The sequence below is a fragment of the Lampetra fluviatilis genome, chromosome 76 (assembly GCF_964198595.1).
Source record: "Lampetra fluviatilis chromosome 76, kcLamFluv1.1, whole genome shotgun sequence".
NCBI lineage: Eukaryota > Metazoa > Chordata > Hyperoartia > Petromyzontiformes > Petromyzontidae > Lampetra > Lampetra fluviatilis.
The window spans coordinates 1802337-1826528 of record NC_136350.1 but is presented as its reverse complement, the minus strand read 5'-3'; the positions used below and the strand labels follow the sequence as shown (position 1 = coordinate 1826528).

Below are 24192 nucleotides of genomic sequence, written 5' to 3'. Positions count from 1 at the left end.
ATGAGACCAAAATGGAGCTCTTTGGCATCAACTCAACTCGCCGTGTTTGGAGGAGGAATGCTGCCTATGACCCCAAAAACACCATCCCCACCGTCAAACATGGAGGTGGAAACATTATGCTTTGGGGGTGTTTTTCTGCTAAGGGGACAGGACAACTTCACCGCATCAAAGGGACGATGGACGGGGCCATGTACCGTCAAATCTTGGGTGAGAACCTCCTTCCCCCTCAGCCAGGGCATTGAAAATGGGTCGTGGATGGGTATTCCAGCATGACAATGACCCAAAACACAGCCAAGGCAACAAAGGAGTGGCTCAAGAAGAAGCACATTAAGGTACTGGAGTGGCCTAGCCAGTCTCCAGACCTTAATCCCATAGAAAATCTGTAGAGGGAGCTAAAAGTTCGAGTTGCCAAACGTCAGCCTCGAAACCTTAATGATTTGGAGAAGATCTGCAAAGAGGAGTGGGACAAAATCCCTCCTGAGATGTGTGCAAACCTGGTGGCCAACTACAAGAAACGTCTGACCTCTGTGATGGCCAACAAGGGCTTTGCCACCAAGTACTGTTTTGCAGAGGGGTCAAATACTTATTTCCCTCATTAAAATGCCAATCAATTTATAAAAAAATTTACATGCGTTTTTCTGGATATTTTTGTTGTTATTCTGTCTCTCACAGTTCAAATAAACCTACCATTAAAATTATTGACTGATCATTTCTTTGTCAGTGGGCAAATGTACAAAATCAGCAGGGGATCAAATCATTTTTTCCTCACTGTAGGTTCCGTATAGTTCGGAGGCCATAGCGCCTAGGTATCGGGTGAAGGGACCGATATACCCTTCCTGCTAGGGACCCTGTAGTAAGACAACAACGTATGCAACCTGTGCCTCAAAGAAGTGTATTCGTCATATTTACAACACTACACACTGTTGTGCGTGGCATGCTCTGAACATTACCTACACGTATAAAAAACACCAGCACCTGGCTCTACCTAGCAATTACAGCAACATTGCAGTGTACAATTACACGTGCGATTCATCACAGGTAAGCTCACACCAGCTACAGCAACTGCATGGCACACAACACGCCTTACTGCAAGTGGCATACAGCGTCAAGATGCAGAACTTTACTCTCATTCGACACCTTTCGACTGCAACTCACGACTGAGTGCAATGATACATTGCGTGCGATTGGTCACGTGAAAAGCCGAAGCCGGCTTCTTACACTATGCACTGTACACATAATATACATCACCATACAAACACACATTTCACCACACATCACAACATTTACTACATACTATTCACTGCACACTTGACACTACACTGCACTGTTAACCACAATAACTACACTATGCAAGGTGCGTACATAGCCATCAGATGGGATGTACAGTAGACTTGCAGACCCCTGCTGTTACCATTATATAAAATGAAAAAAGTAACATCAGGCTAAGACCAATTAAATGAAACCCAAAGGGATTAAAAGCAAAACAAGTGCAGAAAGTAGGCCTGACATTAAATTATTTTGATATCAACATATATTTAGTGTATGAAGCAAAAAGTAAACATGACAAAAATGGCGATTTAAAGCTTTCATGACTGCAGTGATTCATATTCTTGGTTCTTTCGGTAAAGTCACGCAGAAGGAAAAATAATAAAAAATAAAACAATAAAATTATCACGACGTTTCGATTGCAACACAAGCAATCATCATCAGGTGTGAAAACCACAGCAATATTACAAAAATGGTTCCCCAATTTATTTTATTAAAGGGCATTTAAAAGGCAATAAAAACAGATTGGGAACATGCAGAAAAGCACGGCAACACCTGACAGCCACTTTAACAGTTACAATTCATACTTATTAATTTAATATGTAACCATCAAAATACATTCCTAATTCGTGTTTTATAAGGCAGCATAATGTTTTGCATATCGACTATTTCACTTCGACACTCAATAACTTCATCTGTACAGAAAGCCCATCGCTGCTTGGATGACAGCTAAACCCCTATGTATTTGTAATAAAGGACTCTCAGACGATGTTATTCTCCGTGTCCTTTATTGGGTTCTTGCTCGCACCCCGCGATGTCTCCGCTCCGACCCGCACCTTCTCCGCCTCGTGCCTCCGCACGTCGTCTGAGTCCTCCGCTCCCGCTCTTTCTCTGCAGCCACACTGCTGCTCGTGTGCTCCGCACACTCCGCAGCCCCCTTGCTGCTCGGTGTGACTCCGCACACCCAGCAGCCACCCTGCTGCTCCGTGTGCTCCCGCACACTCTGCAGACACCCCCGCTGCTCCACGAACACCGCTGGCCGACGGTGCCGTGACTCCTGCCTCGTGGCAATCGCGCCACTCCTCGCCAGGACTCCGCGTGGCCTCTCCATTCTCTATCCTGTCTCCACTCCCGATCCCCTTCCGGTTCTCCCCTTATATCCTCCCCCTCACGTGACCCTGACTCCGCCCACACTCACGTGACCCTGTCCTTGCTCGCATTACATATTCTTGAAATGACAGAAGCCTGTGAATAAGGCGAATGCTATGGAAAATCGTCTCAAACTCCAGGTTACACATCTTCCAAGGTGTCATTTCACACGTGCTGGCCCCTCCTACTCAGCTTTGTCCAAAAACTCCACCCACACCTCCACATCCACAAACTGCTGGGGATTGCCTCGCTCTCCCTCAGAATCGGAATTCTCCTCCTGCTTCACGCTGCCTCCATCCACTTGCAGATTGGGTCCTGGAGTCGAATCTTGATCTTCACATTTCACCGTCACTTCTTCACATTTCACTTCTTCACATTTCACTGTCACTCCTGGCCGTGTTGCCAAGTTGGAATTTTCTTCTGATTCTCGTTTCATGAGAGATGGGCTCATTGCAGCATTTTGACTTTCACAAGTCGATTTCAATTTCTCCTTCTTGTGGATCTTCTCATGCCTCTTTAGCTTTCCTGATAATGTAAACTCCTTCCCACAGACAGTGCACTTGAAAGGATTCTCACCTGAATGTGTTTTCTTATGTTTCTGAAGATATTTTGAAAGAGCAAATGCCTTCCCACACGCAGTGCACTTGAAGGGCTTCTCAACCACGTGTGTTCCTTCATGATTACGAAGAGTTTTTGAACGAGCAAATGCCTTCCCACACACAGTGCACTGGAAGGGCTTCTCACCCGTGTGTATTCTATTATGTGTCTTCAGATATTCTGACTGTGCAAATGCCTTATCACATACACTGCACTTGAAGGGTTTCTCGCCTGTGTGTGTTCTCTGATGAATTTGAAAAGTTTTTAAATGAGCAAATGACTTCCCACACACAGTGCATTTGAAGGGCTTCTCACCGGTGTGTGTTCTCTGATGAATATGAAGAGTTATTGGTTGAGCAAATGCCTTCCCACACACAGTGCACTTGAAGGGCTTTTCACCGGTGTGTGTTCTCTGATGAATATGAAGAGTTTCTGAACGAGAAAATGCCTTCCCACACACAGTGCACTTGAAGGGCTTTTCACCGGTGTGTGTTCTCTGATGAATATGAAGAGTTTCTGAACGAGAAAATGCCTTCCCACACAGAGTGCACTTGAAGGGCTTCTCGGCCCTGCGTTTGCTCTGTTGCTGCTTCAAACGTCTACTGCGATCCGTGCTGTATACACACTGGTCACATCGATGCGTTGTATCACCAGGCTGTGTTGAGGGTCTCTTCTCCATGCGATTAATTCTGTAAATATACATACACATTACACACAATACACACATTACAAGACAAGGATCCCCTGTATAGCCATAAAAGACTGTTGGGACAAGTGCTGTTAGCGAGCACCTATGAAGGCTGACACAGGCAATGAGGGGGAGGGTGGCCAGCATCACAAACGGGTGCCTTTGTCTCCCTAGCCGTGATGCTTACGCATCACACCAGGTACTCATTTTAAGCTGAGTCGACCTAGGGGAGGCCCAGGCTACGTCTCTGCCGCTAGGCCTACCACTACGACTGCGCTTCAGACATTCAGCTACAACAGGGATCCCAAATTTACAGTAGGACGTGGTGACAGTGCTTAGTGGATGTGAATCCAGGTGATTTTTCTTTAAAGGGATGTGCGGCCACTAGCAGCCACAATGGATTATTTGGTGAGATTGCATTTGGTATTGGTACGTATACAGTTAACATATAACTCAACGTATTTATAAACAACAATGTGACCTTAAAAGGAGGTATATACAGCAATCCTTCACCAAATGCAGACTTACCAACCATAATTTCAGGTATACAAGGTTCATTATTTGTATAATAATTAACCAACAGCGGCCTGGAAATTAGAGTATTCACATGTAAGCAGGGTGTTAAGGAAGTCACATGACGTGTGTATCATATCATTGCATTACAGCATGACATCATTTTATTGCGAAGTATTTTTTTCAAGGTCTTCTCACCCGTGTGTTTTCTAGTGAATATGGACATATACTGACCGTATGAATGCCTTTCCACACACAGAGCACTTGAAGGGCTTCTCGCCAGTGTGTTTTCTCTGATGTTCCTTCAAGTTATCCATCTGATCTGTGCTGTATGGACACTGGATGCATTGGTGCCTTTTACTTCCAGCCGTTGCCAAGCCTGTCTTCTCCATGTGATTGAGTCTGCAGATACATACTTATTACACACAAATACAGGCACACCGCTTAGTACGACCCCGTAGAATGATGCGTGTTTGTTACAGCGCTGTTTGTCCTAGAGATTTTTGTCCATAACTTGTTTTTTTTAACCTTCTTGGTTCTTTCGGTAAAGTCACGTAGAAGGGAAATAATAAAATAATAAAAATAAAACATAATTAAATACAATTCTCACGACGTTTCGGCCACAACGCAAGCAGCCGTCCTCAGGTGAAGAACAGGGCTGTCGGAAAGACAGCATTCGGACGCTGTCTTTCCGACAGCCCTGTTCTTCACCCGAGGACGGCTGCTTGTGTTGTGGCCGAAACGTCGTGAGAATTGTATTTGATTATTTATAATTTTTATTATTTTATTATTTCCCTTCTACGTGAATTTACCGAAAAAACCAAAAAGATGAATCCCTGCAGTCACGAAAGCTTTAAATCGAAATTGTTTTTTTAAGTTTACAAAGTGCTCACGAGTGAGAACAGGCAGCAGCGCTAGCTAAGGAAACGTACCTGGCTCCATCATTCGCTCAGCCAATGAGAGCAACACACAATCTAAGCCATCCAGACCCCACTGCCCGCGATTCAATTATCACGATTCATGGTCACGATTATATTTTAAAAACACTGACTTGTTTAGCCAGTTGAGAACTCACACGACTAGGACAGTCTCAGGCTCCACCTAAAAAAACCTCGCCACACAAATTTAGATTTAGGTCTTCACTAAGATCATGGAGGTCCTAAAGCCTTTCTCTGAGAATGACCTGGACTGGAAGAGCAGCAGCTCCTTCAAGCTCGTCTCCCTCCGCTACCTTGTAGGATGAGTAAAGTAGAATGCACTCATAAGTATAGTACATAATACTGATGCTATTATAAATCATTAAACTGTTTAGCATCGGTATTATTAGCGCTATTACCGATACCCCAGTGAAGCCCTCATTACTACTATGAGCAAATAATGTCTGTGTAACGCGCGTGACGTCACTCAACATGCCGCACCCCCCATCATTAATATTCTGAGTACGCTAGGAGGTTAGAAGTTCACATTGTGATGTTGGTTGTTGTTTACCCAGGTACAGCCTCGCTTCTTCCCTCTCGTAGCGATATCAATTGAGTAGCGGCAAGCACGGAATCTGTCCAGGTTGGAACGTTATGTTTTGTTTATGTAAAAAATCTCATTCATTGGATGTGTTGGATGGTGGCGGGTTTAACGATACATTCATATGTCCGCAATCTCACCTAAACACCTCTTATGGATAACATAATTGCTATTATTAAGTTTGTTTTTGTAAATATGTATTTAAGGAATGCTTTAATGTCTGCCGGCCGAGTCGCCCTTGAAAAAGAGCTTCTTAGCTCAATGGACTTTACTCGGTAATAAACTTCTGATTGTGAGTGGATGAGTGGCAGAGTGGGCGAGTGGGTGAACGAGTGTGTGTGGGCAAGTGAGTGTGGGCGAGTGGGACGGTAAGTGGTAGACTGAGTGTGTGGGTAGTTGAGTGTGAGTGGGAGGGAGAGTGAATGGGAGGGTGAGTGACTGGGAGGGGGGCGTGTGACTGAGTAGGTGGGCGAGTGTGGGTGTGTGTGGATGGGCGAGTGTGTGGGCTGTAGTGCAGGGGTTAGCGCGCTGCGCTATAAACTCGGCAACCCCGGGTTCGATTCCCTCTCACGGCCAACACCAGTAACGATTATCTGAACCGGTCCCGGGCCTCGCCTATGTCGACTCTGCCTCAAATGAGTACCTGATGCGGTGTATAAACATCGCCACTGGGGAGACAAAGGCGGTCGGGCGTGGTGCTGGCCACCCAACCCCTCCTGTACCGTTCCGCCCTTCATAGGTGCTCGCAAACAGCACTTGCCCCTACAGTCTGTTAAGGCTATAGGGAGATCTTTGTGTGGGTGAGCGAGTGTGTGCGTGGGAGAGTGGTTCAGGTGGATGAATGAGTGACAATTTAGTGGTTAGCGCGCTGTGCTACGAACCCGACGATCCGGGTGAGAATTCTGCTCACAGCCAACACCAGTGACGTTTACTGTGAAAATTCCGTTTCATTGCTTTCATGGCTTTATTTTGGTGATTTATAAAAGTTTTTTGGTTTGGCCATGTTTGTTTGTTGTAGTACGGAGTAAGACCGATGGCCTTAATTTAAGTTGTCTTGTGGTTGTTGTTTGACTTGCATCCCACTGGGATTTTTGCACACAGCGTTGGTGTACGGTGTTTTTTCTGCAATATTTTGCTGTCTTTTCTTGGATTTTCTGTTTGCACTTAGTCACATATTCACTTTAAGATGTTTTCTTGTTCATGTTTTTTGTTTGTTGCGGTTACATCCGATTCAAGAGCCGTTATGGCTCACAGGGCTATACCAAATAAATGAACTTGAATATCTGAACTGGTCCTACGCCTCCCCCATGTCGATTCAGCCTCGTGTGCCGTGCCAGCCTTCATAGATGCTCGCTAACAGTGGGAGCGTGTGGGTGAGCGTGTTGATGGGCGAGTGTAATTGTGTCATGCTTTGATGTCTCATTCCGACTAAAAGTAAACGTCTGGACTGGTATCGTCCGAATATCCCAGTGCTGAAACGCGGCCTGCAGATTACTCAATCGGGAATACGCGCAGAAGCATCGCCACCCCCCCGCGAATGCAAATCAAAAACTCGACGATCCTGAACTAGAGTATGGAGAGTCTGAGAGGTGAAGTAGTCAGCCAGGTGAAGACAAATTAAACTTAAGAGAATCAAAGCAAAGTCAGTCAGGCAAGGGCAGGAGGCAAGGCCTGCACGGCTCGGCCCCACGTAGTAACGTTCCAACCTGGACATCGATTGCATACTTGCCGCTACTCAATTGCTATCGCTACGAGAGAGAGAGGGAAGAAGCGAGGCTGTACCTGGGTAAACAACAACAACAACCAACATCACGATGTGAACTTCTCACCTCCGATCCGAGAGAGTTGCGCGTACAGAAGCAGCTCCTGGAATCTCGTGACGTCACACAGAAGCACGAGGGAGATAACATGACGTCACTAGCACCCACACTGCCTCCCCGAAAGTTTACGCGAATGTGTATTAAAAAATTATGTTAACGTGGAGTGCCCAAATACGGAGTGATTGGGCGTGGGCGCTGGACCAGACATAATGAACCCGCGACGGAATTATTGCGTAAATTACGTTGATGAGCCGCCAGTGGTATGTTTTACTGGAATGGAAATCGGAAGCGACCAAGCAGACTTAACATCACGTCTGCTTGTTCAGACGTGGAGGTTCCTTGATGACATGCCGTCACAAGCGGGGTACACCTCCCCCTGGGGGTCTCGCGTCGACGACGGCACGCGGAGGGGTGACGTCAGAGGCGGCGAGTTGTGGTGAGGGGAGCGGTGGTGCAGCGGTTAGCGCTACGCTACGAACCCGGTTTCCCGGGTTCGATTCCCGCTCAAGGCCGACACCGGTGGCGTTTATCTGAAGCGGTCTCGGGCCTCCCCGAAGGTCGACTCAGCCTCAAATGAGTACCCGGTGCGATGTGCAAATATCGCCACTGGGGAGACAAAGGCGGCTGGGCCTGGTGCTGGACACCCCACCCCCTCGTGTGCCGTGTCGGCCTTCAAAGGCGCCTGACAACAGTACATGCCCCAACAGTCTGTTATTGCTGTCGGGGGGAAATCTTAATCTTTGTGTACACAATAGTATGTATTTAGATGTGTTCTCAGTGTGCGTTAATATATTGTTATTGATTAACGTCTTTCTTAGCAGTCTGTTTGGCACGCGTAATTTTTCCTTTCGTGTGCGTTTGAGTCAACATATGCCTCTGTGCACAGTATTTGTGGAGAGGTGTTCTTCCGCACTCCCCATGTCAGCGGGTAGCATCACTATTGGGTCAACAGGGGGCGGAAGAGGGGCTACCCCTATGTTAAGGGCTATGGCCAAAGGGGGCCAACGGTGATCTCCGGGATAACGGATCCTGGGACACAATTCACAAACCCCGGGTGGGGGGATTGGGGGATGACGTCACCCTTCCAGGACCTGGTGGAAGGTTCTGGAAGGAAGACGGAGCAAGCCCCGAACCGGTATATAAGTCGGACCTCTGAACGATAAAGAGTCAGTCTCCTCCACTCTGAAGACCCGGGCTGAAGCTCTGATCTTGGACCCCAAGCTCCGCCATCCTTCTAAGGGCTGGAGCTCAGTGAGGCCAGTGGCAGGGGCAGATAGGTCCCTGGAAGATAGGACCCTGGACCCCAAGCTCTGCCATCATTCTCAGGGCCGGAGCTCAGTGAGTCCAGTGGTCAGAACCTGACGACCTGGGCACAGTCGGGTCAGCATAGCCTCTCCTAGGGCCCCAGCCGGAGGTCGGGGAATTAGCAGGGTCCCCAGTGTTCTCCCCAGGTATCGGGTAAAGGGGCCACTACCCCTTTGTGTTAGGGATCCTGTAGAAAAGAGTAATACATATTGTGTTGCCTCAACTGGCGTCTCCCCTGGTTTCTGACCCACTACATTTGTATTACAGGGGGTCCTCGATATACTTCGAGGTTAGGGACCGAGACGTTGCGACTTATAACGAAACGATGTATATCAGGGGACTTTCCCCCCCCCCATAGAAATACATCAAAATGGGGGTGGGGGCTATGGACCGGAAGAGTTTGAACATTGCTTATGCGACGCAGAGCAGGGAAATTTCTCCCATAACAAACAATGGATTTAGGTAGGGATAGCGACCGCAACTTAGGGAAATATTGTGCTTCATAACTAGCAACCAAAAAACGTAATTAACATATACAGAAAACCAGGTACTTTTATGACCATTTCAAATAGGCACGGTATACTTTAAAAGTTTTCCTTTTTTAATAGAAAACGTATTTGTGACCTTTTAAAGCAACGACTCAAAAAAATAATTCGTGTGAAAAATATTTTACCTTAACCCATAATTGTATGTTCTCACCTTGAGGAGTGGATGAGTTGCAGTAAATGGTTGCGACGATATTTTGCGATAAAGTCTACACCGATTACAATGAGCAGTCAGTACGCGAGAGACAGTGGAACTGAGATGGTGGCGCATGAATGAGTTGTATAATACACCTACACCCCCCTTCCACCCCCTCCCCAGAGGTGAGCTCAGCTGAGCTCAACTGAGCAGGGTCGAAAATTGTAATAAAATCCTTACAATATTTTTAAAAAACGGTTTTATTTTAAAGTGCACTCTAAAGTTAAAAAGAGATTTTTTAAGCCTTCACCAGCTGATCAGAATATTTTTTGACATTTGTAACTAAAACATAAAACCGTGGGGCACTCCTTTAATATTTGTATGCATGAGTTGCTTTAGAATGTTTTAGTTTGATAAAAGTGTATTTGTGTGATAGTATGTATGCAAAAAAAAATTCAAACATTTTTAGAAGGGAAAATGTTGACAGTTATGTCATTTGACGATGAAGTGTAGAACATTTACAAGTGTTTTGAGTATAAATTTTAAATCTGTATTACTACCTCTTTCTACTCGTGTGTGTTGAACTGCTTTTTAAAAAATAATAATTGACTGCAAAGGGATCCAAAGTATAGGTAAACACATTTTTTTTCTCAACTTCCTATAGCAACTTTTATTCTTGGTCAGAGTATATTAGTCAAAAGGAAGATAAGTGCATAAATGACATGCATAGGTAATTACTATATATAGAAGATCAAATCTATGTTTGCTTATCCGATAATATAATAAAAGCTAAGATTTGGTTTTAATTATTTTGAAGGTATTTGTCAAGTATTTGTAATTGTAATTATTACAGCTATTGTTAATGCATTTTTTTTATTTTCCTATCATAAATTGCTTCAAATACGTATTACTTATCTTGTTAAGTTTTCACTTTTGATAAGTAAAGATTGCTCGTCAAGATTTGCAGATGAATGGTGAACTTTGTATTATAATGTATTACTAGGCTTTTTATTTTACATTGCCTAAGACCTTACACCTTACCATTTTCTAGTGATATCAGATACCACTCCCTTATTGTGAGACTTGAGTTTGAACGCTACAAGGCATTTAATATTTTACTTTGTTCCAACTCTTCGAAACCTAAATACTTGAATGTTAGCATGGAATAGTTTTGATGATTCTAAATGTGCTACTAAGACATCAAGCCATCTCAACCAAGTAGCATCGTGAGATTGGTAATAGGAAATAGAGACAGTCCCGCTATATTATTAGAAATGTAATAGTATTTTGTTTTGCTATTGAGTACCATTTGTTGGTAACTTTCTTTAGCTATTGTTGGTCATCGATTAAGATAAGTGATATTAAAGGAGCGCCCCACGGTTTTATGTTTTAGTTACAAATGGCGAAACATATTCTGATCAGCTGGTGACGGCTGAATTTGTTTATACTTTTGAGTGCACTTCAAAATAAAACCGTTGTTTAAAAAAAAGAACATTTTTTAAGGAGTTTCTTTTTAAATTTTTAGTCTTAATTTTAACAATTATTTTTTTCACAAGGGAAATTGTTTGATACTTTTTAGAAATACTTACAAAAAATACTCAGTCTAAGACTGTCTACTTCTTTTGTGGACCTTACCTTTTATAGAGCGATCTGAGAGCACTGTTCTTAACTGGATGTTATTTGCAATTAACTGGATGTTGTTTTCAATGTACTCAACCATATTTGCGTGTAAAAGTTGTTGAGACACAAATCGAGTTTCCTAAACTTGGTTAACGATTTTTAATGTTATTAATTTTTGCTAATGCTTCATTATAGCATGGTGTCTTTCCAGTTAGTTTTAGGATGTCCAAATCTTCAATTGGAAGTCCATCCAGCGAGCGAACACAACTTAAGGCAACATATGCGTGACCTGCTTCGAAGAGCTTTGATCCTAAGTACACGACTGCATGATCCACTGTACATCCTTGCATTTTGTGCAGTGTCAATGGCCATGATAGAATTAGTGGCAGCATTCTTCGTTCAGCTGTACCATAGCCACGAGTAGCAGGGAACTGATTTTGGCTTCATTTGGTGTCGTCCTTGCCAAAGTCTATTGCAACTATTTCAGGTATTTGTCTTTCGTGCAATTATGCACAACTAGGAATAGGGCAATTGATTTTTCGGATATATCCAACAACACCATTTACACATTCTTTCGAGACATCAATGTTGGATCTTAACATGACTTTGGCCCCTATATATATTAGCAATTCACATGGCAAACTTCCAGTCTTATTGATGTCCTTTGGAATGATTGTGTTTATTCCGATATTTTCAACATTTCTTGCAGCATCCACTAATTGATCTTGTACTGTTGTTGTGTACATAGGGCTCTGAAGTATTGAAGCCCTGCTTCATTATGAGCATTAACTTGATTCTTCGATGGATAGATTCGCAGAGCTTTATCTATGGCAAACTCTCCAATTGGTTGTTGATGACGTTTGCTTTCCAATACTGAGAAATGCTCAGCTCTCATTTCTCCAACTCAATGCATTCAATACAGTGATGAACGTATTATACTGGTAGGAACCTCCTGGTTACAACAGCCCACAGGGGATTATTGTGTCCGTTATGCAGGGAGGGGCTGGGTGGGGAGGGAGGGGCTGAGTGGGAAGGGGCTGGGTGGGGAGGGGCTGGGTGGGGAGGGTGGGGCTGGGTAGGGGGTGGAAGGGGTGGGGCTGGGTGGGGGGTGGGAGGGGTGGGGCTGGGTGGGGAGGGGCTGGTCACCCCGTGGTGCCCTTATAAAACTCAACGTTTAACCTACTCACGCCGGCTTGTGCCCGCCCTCACAGTCGGGCATATTTGCGGAATACACCACGCCGCCGTTGACCCTGGCCATTGACCGAGCAACCCAACGTTCATATCAGCTCCCTCCGCAGGAATGTGTTCACCTTGCTGTCTCATATTTGCTTTAAGCCCGCAGTGTGAATAGTCTCCATAGATGAGTGGCAGATTGTCGATGTTCTGGCTGACCATATATAGGAGTGACAGTTGTGTTTTTTGGTCTAAATGGAGGAAGCTGCATCAAATCGTCAAAGAACAGGACATTGATACCACTGAAAAATTGATCATACTTATTCTTCAGCTGTCGAAGACGCATATCAATCATGCATAGCATCTGATGAGACCATTGATATGTCATCGATGATGATGCATTCAATGTCCTTCCATTGTAGTCGCGTGGTTCTGAAGTAATGTCGGGTTATAATGGTGACATGGTAGCGCTTCAACCATCTCTTTGAACAGACAATTTGAATGTGAAATGAATAGTTGATCCATCGATAAGGCGCGCAGCGACTTCAGTTAACGCACAGACTATGACAGCTTTCTTTGCAAACCAACGATTTATTTGATATTTCAACAATTTCAGTAGGAATGTGTTGGCCACTCCAGCTCGACCAGTGATGAAGACGAGAGTCTTCACTCTCAGGGTCTTCATGCAAATGTATGTTAATGCTTTTTGCAACCATTCAAAACATTTCCTGTGGTCCTACTTTCATTGCTGTACGTGCCGATTGGAATTGTTTTTCATTCATTGGGACATCTGCCACCTCTTCTTCTTCATCTTCCATTTGAACTGGTACAGCTTCTTCGAGATTGTTGAGTGCATGAACTTGATTTAATGCGTTCTCCAGTTGTCCGTCGCGTTCACGATGCACTTGCATATGGTCACTCAACTGTTTGAGCTATTGTTCATTTGCTAGAAATGCTTCCTTTGCAGTATCAAATTCTTGCAATAGCTCTTGTTAACTTCTGTATGGTTTGTATTGAACCAGAAGGCTAGAATAGCAGTTTTCATGATCTGTTGCAACTTTTTTGGATGAGCATCGATGAAGTTGATGATGAATTGAAAATGTCTTGATCCTGTTGATCGTCTGCAGATTCGTTTATGTTCTTTAATTGTGTCACACTCAATTATGCATGCTCTTCCATTGCCTGCCGGTGCATCTTTCTGACCACATGAATGTGAATCAGTGTAGTATTTGTCATTGTAATGCATAATTCCTAATTATTTCGATCCTGTTATTCGTACACCAGCCGATGATTTGTGAACAAATCATTAAATGCATCGCCCAAAGTGATTCCTTCCGAATCGCCCTCATTGGCTGAGTCTTGTAGACTTACAACGAAAAGTGTTTCCTCATCATAGGCTATTGAGAATGAGTTGAAATTAATGAAGTCGTTTCTTATGGCATAAAAATGTTTGACTTCCAGATATCCGTTAGCTGTCATTGCATATCGTAGACTCACAAGTTTGGCCAATCGAATGGCTTCATACATTGCATGACCCGCAATCAAGTTCACGTTGAATGTGTTTGTGGTCCATATGCTTGGTGGCAGTAAAGCAGCTCTTACAATATTTGCCCACAACATTGCACAAAATTGCACACTTGCATTGGCCCATGTAAACACATCTTAATTTGCTTGATGCCATGCAGCCACACAAATCTAGATCTTTCATGGATGAGCATGTAAGCATTTGCAGGTTCTTGCGGGTGATTTTGCCCCACTGGTTGTTGCGCATGAATAGCAATTTAACGTACACTAGCGATTGAGACCTCCTTTGCCAGTAGCAAGATATAGTAATAGGTTTTTACCCTTTTAACTGCTTACCCCGAGCTCTCAATACTCTGATGGTGCATTGTCTTTGAGTTGTGCGCCTTTTGGCATCATCTGGTCCAACACCATGTGAGACTAGGCTCTAATAAAAGCCGTCTCGGGTGTGGACCGATCAATTTCAAGGACAGTGCATACATTATCAGTTGTCTTTTTGTTTGCATTTTGACTGCAAGTGTTGTGGTTAATGCAAACATGATCCCTTGTTGCCAGTTAAAAGGGTAAAAACCTATTACTAAGTACATCAGCAATGTATACTTCTTCATTGATTGTTAAATCCCGATAAAGTGGATTGTTTCGAATTAGCCAGTTGAGTGCATTGTAAACCTATTCACGATGTAAAGAGAATGCGCGTGTGGTGTTGAGATTTTCAAGATCTTCTGTGATGTCAACATTCCAGTATTAGCCATTGCTCGTGGAAGTGTCACTAACTTCAAGATGTCCATAGCAAAGAGCACTGCCTGTGCACGGAAGCCATATTGACCGAATACTCCAGTGAATTTGATGATCTTCACAAAAAGGTATAACTCTTTATAATAGACGTTATTCTGGCTGAGGTAAGACTCAAATAACATCTGGAATTTCACCAGGATCCACATTATTCCAGTGAGCTTTTGACGGTGCAGCTCTATTGTTATTGCTGATGTGGCATGCAACGTGAACACATTTGCAATGTTTGCTTTGATGACAATTCGGTTGGTAGATAGTGCAATGAATTTTCATTGCCTCGTACTCTGTAAATATTAGTAGGATAGCAGCGTTTGGTGCAGACTTCACAGATTTGATTGCAGAATGTTTTGAAAAGGGCAACACTCAACCGATTTGTCCACCACAACCAGCTTAATTTTGAAATGGAAAAAACATCAATATGAATGTTAAAAGTTCGCTTTAAATATGGTGAGTGCCAAAATGACGCCACGGACCCTCTCCATGCATTGTCCCATTGGATGCACTAAATCATAATAAACTTTTGTAAAGACACCAAAGCATTGAATGTTACTGTTGACCTTAAATAAGGAAAAATACAATAGTACTAAGAAAATGTTCTAGGCGAGTTTCGAACTCTCAACTCCTACGTTGGTATTAATATATTTTTCACAAAACGTGTTCGCAAAGCACTTGTCGAATAAGGCTTCCATACAAAATATTAATTGGTTTAAACGAGCCAAGCTATTGATTAATTGATTGCGATTTTGATGCAGGCATGCATTGCCTCTGGATCTGAGTGTGCAAAATTTGGGATCGATTGGACAACCGGAACTGGACGATATTTTGATTAGATTATTTGACCACAACATACAAACAACTCTCGACTCCTAGGTTGGTATTAATATTGTTTTCAGAAAACCTGTTCGCAAAACACTCGTCGAATAAGGCTTGCATACAAAATATCACTTGCTTTAAACGAGGCAATTGATTAATTGATGCAGATTTTGAATCAGGCATGCATTGTATCTGGATCTGAGTATGTGTGCTAAAGTTGGGATCGATTGGACTACATGAACTGGACGACAATTGATTACAAGATTAGACCACGGCATACAGAGGAATGAAGTTTGATAACTCGATTGGACAAGGTGAACAGGACGACAGTTTTATTACAAGATTTGACGACATGCAAACAGAGGAATGAAGTTGCATTTTTTTTCACAATTTCGTTTAACTCACCGTCGAAGTACGTCAATGATGCGGCGCCTGCTGCCACATCAGCGCTTGCCTGATTAAATTTATTATTTTAGAAATTAATCTGCCTGAGACACGTGGCGCCTGCTTCTTGGGCGAGACGATTCGAGTGTAGGGACCGCGGCATTTTTGACCTACACAAATATCTATATAAATAATGTGTCCATACAAAATGTTAATTGCTTTAAAGGAGCCAATTAATAGATTGACTTATTACGATTTTGATACAGGCATGCATTGTCACCAGAACTCAGTACGTGTGCAAACATAGGGATTGATGGGACAACGGGAAGTGGACGAAATGTACATTACAAGATTTGACCACGACACAGCTTTCAAGTTAAGTAAAACTGTTGAAAAAAAGGATAATCATCACTGGTGATGGCCGCATACGTACCCTCTGCACTTTCTACGATTTTATAATTTAATCGAATATCTACCTCAACACTACCAAAAATTGAACTAATATAACATACTCTATCCAATTGTTTAGGAACACCAGGAAACATTTAAATATGAATTGTTAATAGAAACCAGTCACTTCCGAATGGTCGTTTACTGTGCATGAGGCTCGGCATAGACTTCTACTATCGCTGTTTGCCGAGACCAAAAGCAATTGAAGTGCAATTGTGTTACAAAGTACATAAGTAAATAACTCATAATAGTTTTGGGTTAGGCCGTGTAAGTATAAATTCGTCGTAAACCTCCACCACCCGACACAGCCAACTAGTAAGGGTTGTCACGTAAACAGAACATGCCAATTCGTCACTAGTACAGCACTAACCGGTGTGCCACAACCGGTGCGCTGGACTAGTGACGAATTGGCATGTTCTGTTTACGTGACAACACTTACTATACTCTTGTTCTAGGTTTGAAGTTTTCATGACTGCAAGGATCCATACTCTTTGGTTCTTTCGGTAAAGTCATGTACGTGAAAAAATAAAAGTAAATTAAATCACGTTTCGGGCGAAACACAAGCGTCTGTCATCAGGTGCGGACAACCACAGCAAGAAACAATTGTTGAAGTAGGCAAAAGAGCTGCTTTTAATGAGGGAGGGGGGGAGCCAAGGATAGAGAGTGTGGGGGCAGGGCGTGGGTCAGAGGGGAGTGGAAAGCAGCATGCTCGAAATGTATGGTAAATTTCCAAGTGATAGGAGTGAGAGCGTGTGGGGGCGGGGCGTGGGTCAGAGGAGGGTGGAAAGCTGCATGCTCGAAATGCAACGGCAAATTTCCAAGTGATGGGAGTAAGCAGGGCTAGACGTAAGAAACTGGAGATGCAGATAGGAAAGCAAAATATAAAGCAGCTCAATTTGTATCCATCTTCTCGGTTGAAGTTATGTCTATGCTTATATATCTGGATGGCTTCATGAACACACCTTTGATAGTAGCCAGAAGGTTTGCAGAGCACCTTGGTCTCGGGAAAAAACATTATCATGAGAGCCCACAGCATTATAGCAATGGTCAGCAACGGCGGAGGAATTAATTCTGCCGTGTTTCAGATTTGACTTGTGCTCGCGGACACGGTCAGAGACATGACTTTTCGTTTCCCCAATGTAACAATCACCACTGATGCAACTTTTTTTGTAGACACCAGGGTATTGCAAGTCAGGAATGGCATCCTTTACAGATGGGATTAGATCACGGATTTTGTGTACTGTACTGAATCGGACCTGGATCTTGTGTTTGTTTAAGATTTTGGCAATCTTTTGGTAACGCCTGCTATGTATGGTAACGTTATGGTTTTGATCGGCGTCTCAGGGAATTGTTTCTCCATGGTTGGAGAAACCGCTTTTCGGATAATGCGGTCCGAGTATCCATTCATCTTAAGGGTCTGGTGTCGTGTTCCAGTTTACTGGCTAGGTGGTGTTGGTCAGAAATGCAGTGGGCCCTATCGTGCAGTGTTTTGATGAGGGAATTCTTTTGTGCCGGATAGTGGTGGGATTCAGGTTTCAGATAGGAATCTGTGTGGGTAGCTTTCCTGTAGAGTGTCCCAAAGAGTCATCAAGTTTCTTCTCAAACCATTCCTGGTTTAATTTACTTTAATATATTTTTATTTTTTATTTTTCACCTACGTGACTTTACCGAAAGAACCAAAGAGTATACTCTTGTTGGCTGTGTCGGGTGGTGTCGGTTTTTACCACACATTTATATATTTACACGATCTAACTCAAAAACCTCTATTATGGATAATGGTTGCAAAAGCCTACGTGTTAAACTAAATTCACAACATTTACAATTTGAGTATGACGTTTCGCTGGTAAATAACTCATGAAATAAACGTAAAATAAACAAAACTAGCAATAGAAACATGGGGAAAAATATAGTTCTAAGCATAGAAAATTATTACGTAATGCTACACAAGGAAAAAATAATAATAATTACGTAACACTCAAACAAAATCCATTTACCTTAACCTAGTGAAGCACGTGCTCGATGCATGCGGCGTTTGGGTAGAGCGATGCGTAAGGCCTTACGCTTCCGAAATCTTACCGCGCTGCATTGTTTGTGCTTAAGTAACGCGAAAAAATCCGCATATTTAAAATTTTTACGTGAATTTTTTGGAAGTATTTCCATAAAATCGGATTTTCGTAAGTCAAGTCCTTCTGCAACCGGGGGACTTTAGTTATTAAAGCATACATTACGAGCCTATTTTGAAAGTTAAGTAATTTATGATGAAGTATAAATTGTAACTTTTGGACATTGCTATTAAAGTGGTTGCCTAGTGTGGCCGTGCTTTTCTGGATGCTCCTAATCTCTTTTTACGATTGATTTTTAAATGCACTTTAATAAATACGAAATTAAGCAATTTCGTAATTGTTACCATGTGTATACCCGCCACATCGTCCTGTAGTTTTTTACAGTTTAAGTTTATTTCATGAGTAATTTACTGTATGTACTTTATTTAACACAATTACACTTCAATTCTTTATGGTCTCAGCCAACAGCGATCGGAGGTCTAGGCCTAGTGTAATGCACGGTAAACGAACATTCGCAAAGACTGGTTTCTGATAGCAATAAATATCAAATTGTATAGTGGTATAAACAATTATATACAGTATATTTTCCATTAGTTTAATTATGGATAAGGTCGATATTCTATTAAGTGAAAGAACCATAGGAGGTGCAGAGCGTATATACAGCGATACGATACAGGTGTGTTAGAAAACGGATGACATCGCGATACAGTACTGAGAAAAAACGAACTAGTGACAGTGAAATGTGAAGAAGTAAAATCTGAAACACGGCAGAATTAATTCCTCCGCCGTTGCTGAGCATTGCTATAATGCTGTGGGCTCTCATGATATTGTTTTTTCCCGAGACCAAGGTGCTCTGCAAACCTTCTGGCTACTATATTTCTGGCTATGGGATTGTATCGCTATATTGGGAGAAAACTGTTCAGTTTCTAACATACGGAAATTTGGGTTGAGGATCTCTGGAACCTAACCCTTTGGTAACCTAACCTTTCTGTAACTGGGGGACTGCCTGTATTTCACTTTGACACTCAATTACTTCATATGTACATAAAGCTCATCTCTGATTGGATGACACCGATACCCATATGCATTTTTTTAATGACAGAAGCCTGTGAATAAGGCGAATGCTTTGGAAAATCTGTCTAAAACTCCTGGTTACACATCTTCCCAGATGCCATTTCACATGTGCTGGCCCCTCCTACTCAGCTTTGTCCAAAAACTCCACCCACACCTCGACATCCACAAACTGCTGGGGATTGCTTTGCTCTCCCTCAGAATCCCTCAGAATCGGAATGCTCCTCCTGCTTCACGCTGCCTCCATTCCCTTGTAGATTGGGTAATGGAGTCGAATCTTGATCTTCACATTTCACCGTCACTTCTTCACATTTCACTTCTTCACATTTCACTGTCACTCCTGGCCGTGTTGCCAAGTTGGAATTTTCTTCCGATTCTCGTTTCATGAGAGATGGGCTCATTGCAACATGTTGACTTTCACAAGTCGATTTCACTTTCTCCTTGTAGATATTATGTCTCTTTAGGTTTCCTGATAATGTAAACTCCTTTACACAGACAGTGCACTTGAAAGGATTCTCACCTGGATGTGTTGTCTTATGTTTAAGAGACATTGAATGAGCTAATACCTTCCCACACACCAGGCACTTGTAGGACTTATGAACTTGGTGTGTTCTCTGATGAACATGAAGAGTTTTTGAAAGAGCAAATGCCTTCCCACACATAGTGCACTTGAAGGGCTTCTCACCCGTGTGTGTTCTATTATGTTTCTTAAGATATGCTGACTCTGCAAATGCCTTACCACATACACCGCACTTGAAGGGCTTCTCGCCTGTGTGTGTTCTCTGATGAATTTTAAAAGTTTTTGAATGAGCAAATGACTTCCCACATACAGTGCACTTGAAGGGCTTCTCACCGGTGTGTGTTCTCTGATGAATGTGAAGAGTTAATGGTTGAGCAAATGCCTTCCCACACACAGTGCACTTGAAGGGCTTCTCACCGGTGTGTGTTCTCTGATGAATATGAAGAGTTTCTGAACGAGCAAATGTCTTGCTACACACAGTGCACTTGAAGGGCTTCTCGCCCGTATGTGTTCTAATATGTTTCTTAAGATGTGCTAACTCTGTAAATGCCTTACCACATACACTGCACTTGAAGGGCTTCTCGCCTGTGTGTGTTCTCTGATGAATTTTAAGAGTTTTTGATTGAGCAAATGACTTCCCACACACAGTGCACTTGAAGGGCTTCTCACCGGTGTGTGTTCTCTGATGAATGTGAAGAGTTAATGGTTGAGTAAATGCCTTCCCGCACACAGTGCACTTGTAGGGCTTCTCACCGGTGTGTGTTCGCTGATGAACATGAAGAATGTCTGAATGAGCAAATGCCTTCCCACACACAGTGCACTTGAAGGGCTTCTCGCCAGTGTGTGTTCTCTGATGAATATGAAGAGTTTCTGAACGAGCAAATGTCTTGCCACACACAGTGCATTTGAAGGGTTTCTCGCCCGTGTGTGTTCTATTATGTTTCTTAAGATGTGCTGACTCTACAAATGCCTTACCACATACACTGCACTTGAAGGGCTTCTCGCCTGTGTGAGTTCTCTGATGAATTTTAAGAGTTTTTGATTGAGCAAATGACTTCCCACACACAGTGCACTTGAAGGGCCTTTCACCGGTGTGTGTTCTCTGATGAATATGAAGAGTTAATGGTTGAGCAAATGCCTTCCCACACACAGTGCACTTGAAGGGCTTCTCACCTGTGTGTGTTCGCTGATGAACATGAAGAATGTCTGAATGAGCAAATGCCTTCCCACACACAGTGCACTTGAAGGGCTTCTCACCGGTGTGTGTTCTCTGATGAATATGTAGAGTTTCTGAACGCGCAAATGCCTTGCCACACACAGTGCACTTGAAGGGCTTCTCGCCCGTGTGTGTTCTATTATGTTTCTTAAGATATGTTGACTCTGCAAATGCCTTACCACATACACTGCACTTGAAGGGCTTCTCGCCAGTGTGTTTTCTCTGATGTCTCTTCAAGTTACCCATCTGATCTGTGCTGTATGGACAATGGATGCATTGGTGCCTTTTACTTCCAGCCTTTGCCAAGCCTCTCTTCTCTATGTGATTGATTCGTTCTCCCTCAGAATCGCAATGCTCCTCCTGCTTTATGCTGCCTCCATCCACTTGTAGATTGGCTCCTAGAATCGAATCTTGATCTTCACATTTCACCGTCACTTCTTCACATTTCACTTCTTCACATTTCACTGTCACTCCTGGCCGTGTTGCCAAGTTGGAATTTTCTTCTGATTCTTGTTTCATGAGAGATGGGGTCATTGCAGCATGTTGACTTTCACAAGTCGATTTCACTTTCTCCTTGTGAATATTCTCATGCCTCTTTAGGTTTCCTGATAATATAAACTCCTTCCCACAGACAGTGCACTTGAAAGGATTCTCACCTGAATGTTTTCTCTGATGTCTCTTCAAGTTATCCATACGATCTGTGCTGTATCGACACTGGATGCATTGGTGCCTTTTACTTCCAGCTATTGCCGAGCCTCTCTTCTCCATGTGATTGAATCTGCAGATACATACATATTACACACAATATACAGGCAGACCTCGCTTAGTGCGACCCTTTAGAGTGCAGATTTGTTACAGCGCTCTTTGTCCTGGATATTTTTGTTCTTAATTTTGTTTAGTTTACAAAGTGCTCACGAGTGAGAACACGCAGCAGCGCTCGCCAAGCAAACGTACCCATTGTTCGCTCTGCCAATGAGAGCGACGCATGCTCTCAGCCAACCAGACTCCACACCCCGCGATTTAATTATCACGATTCGTGGTCATGATTATATTAAAAAAAACATTGACTCGTTTAGCCAGTTGAGAACTCACACGATCAGGATAGAGTCTCAGGCTCCACCTAAAAAAACCTCGCCACACAAATTTATATTGAGGGCTTCACTAAGATCAGGGAGGTCCTGAAGCCTTTCTCTGAGAATGACCCGGACTAGAAGCGCAGCAGCTCCTTCAACCTTGTCTTCCTCCACTGACTTGTAGGATTAGTAAAGTAGAATGCACTCGTAAGCACAGTACATACTACTGATGTTATAAATTAGGTTTATTAAATGTTTAGTATTTGTATTATTAGCGCTATTACCGATACCCCAATGAAACCCTCATATTATTCATACTAAAGCTATAACATTGTCAGGAACGCATCCTTATGTAGTACACAATGGGTTTATGATGACCCTTTGTAGCGCTGATAGATTAGCGCTGAATTCTCCAGGAACAACGCATCTGGAGGAGCGCTAAGTGAGCTTTGGGTATAAAGGGCAAGGGCACTCACACCGACTTGGAAGCCACTGGTCAGACTGCCTCCTCACTAAGTGACAGGGCAGGTTTTGTCCACGCACTGTCCCAAGCAGGCTGTAGAGTGTCCCAAAGAGTCATCAAGTTTCTTCTCAAACCATTCCTGGTTTAATTTACTTTTATTTATTTTTATTTTTTATTTTTCACCTACGTAACTTTACCGAAAGAACCAAAGAGTATACACTTGTTGGCTGTGTCGGGTGGTGTCGGGTTTTAACGACACATTCATATATTTACACGATCTAACTCAAAAACCTCTATTATGGATAATGGTTGCAAAAGCCTACGTGTTAAACTAAATCCACAACATTTACAATCGCTGGTAAATAACTCATGAAATAAACGTAAAATAAACAAAACTAGCAATAGAAACATGGGGAAAAATATAGTTCTAAGCATAGAAAACAATTACGTAACACTCAAACAAAATCCATTTACCTTAACCTACAATTACGGGCTGGACCCACTGCCGTGCAAACGTCACCAATCCAGCATTCCAGGTTCACCACTCTGGTCAAATTAAGCGGTCACCCTGATTAGTAAGAGAGTCGATAGATATAATTAAGTCCGTCTTGGAAACTCACCTCTTTAAACTGTCTTTGTGTGTGTGGGCGAGTGTGTGTGTGTGTGGGCCAGTGTGTGTGTGGGTGGTCGTGTATCGGTTAGCGCGCTGTGCTATGAACCCATCGACCTGGGTTCGATTTCCCCTCAAAGCCAACACTAGTGACACATATATGAACTGGTCCTAGGCCTCCCGTAGGTCAACTCGGCCTCAAATAAGTACCTGGTGCGGTGTGTAAACATCGCCACTAGGGAGACAAAGGCAATCCGGGCGTGGTGCTGGTCACCCACCCCTTCGTGTGCCATGCTGGCCTTCATAGATGCTCGCTGACAGTGGGTGAGTGTGTAAGTGTATGAGTGGGAGCGTGTGAGTGAGCGTGTTGGTTGGCGAGTGTAATTGTGTAATGCTTTGATGTCTCATTCCAACTAAAAGTAAACGTCTGGGCTGGTATCGTCCGAATATTCCAGTGCTGAAAAGCGGCCTGCAGATTACTCAATCGGGAATACGCGCAGAAACATCGCCCCCCCCCCCCCCCCCGAATGCAAAACAAAAACTCGACGATCCTGAACGAGAGTATGGAGACTCTGAGCGGTAAAGTAGTCAGCCAGGTGAAGACAAATTAAACTTAGCAAGCAAATACAGACAAGGGCCGGAGGCAAGGCCTGCATGGCTAGGCTCCATGTTGTACCGTTGCAACCTGGACATCGATTCCATACTTGCCGCTACCCAATTGCTATCGCTACGAGAGAGAGAGGGAAGAAGCGAGGCTGTACCTGGGTAAACAACAACAACCAACATCACGATGTGAACTTCTCACCTCCGATCCTAGGGAGTTGTGCGCACAGAAGCAGCTCCTGGGATCTCGTGACGTCACACGGAAGCGCGCGGCGGGGAGATG

At 43.4% G+C, this 24192-nt stretch overlaps 2 protein-coding genes across 2 annotated transcripts in view; one reads left to right on the top strand and one right to left on the bottom strand.

Moving 5' to 3' along the window:
• Nucleotides 1–4717, top strand: part of LOC144953449 (uncharacterized) — a 16151-nt gene extending 11434 nt beyond the window's left edge. Inside the window, exon 3 of the transcript XR_013640815.1 lies at nt 4649–4717. The gene's annotated coding sequence lies outside the window, so the exon portion shown is untranslated. The remainder of the gene's footprint in view (nt 1–4648) is intronic.
• Nucleotides 2038–24192, bottom strand: LOC144953457 (uncharacterized). Its single transcript, XM_078884038.1, has 4 exons — nt 24112–24192; nt 20027–21938; nt 7922–7927; nt 2038–3574 (listed from the first exon to the last, which is right to left on the bottom strand). The coding sequence occupies exons 2-4, from the start codon at nt 21926–21928 to the stop codon at nt 2600–2602; spliced, it is 2883 nt and encodes a 960-aa protein (XP_078740164.1). The 5' UTR covers nt 21929–21938; nt 24112–24192; the 3' UTR covers nt 2038–2599.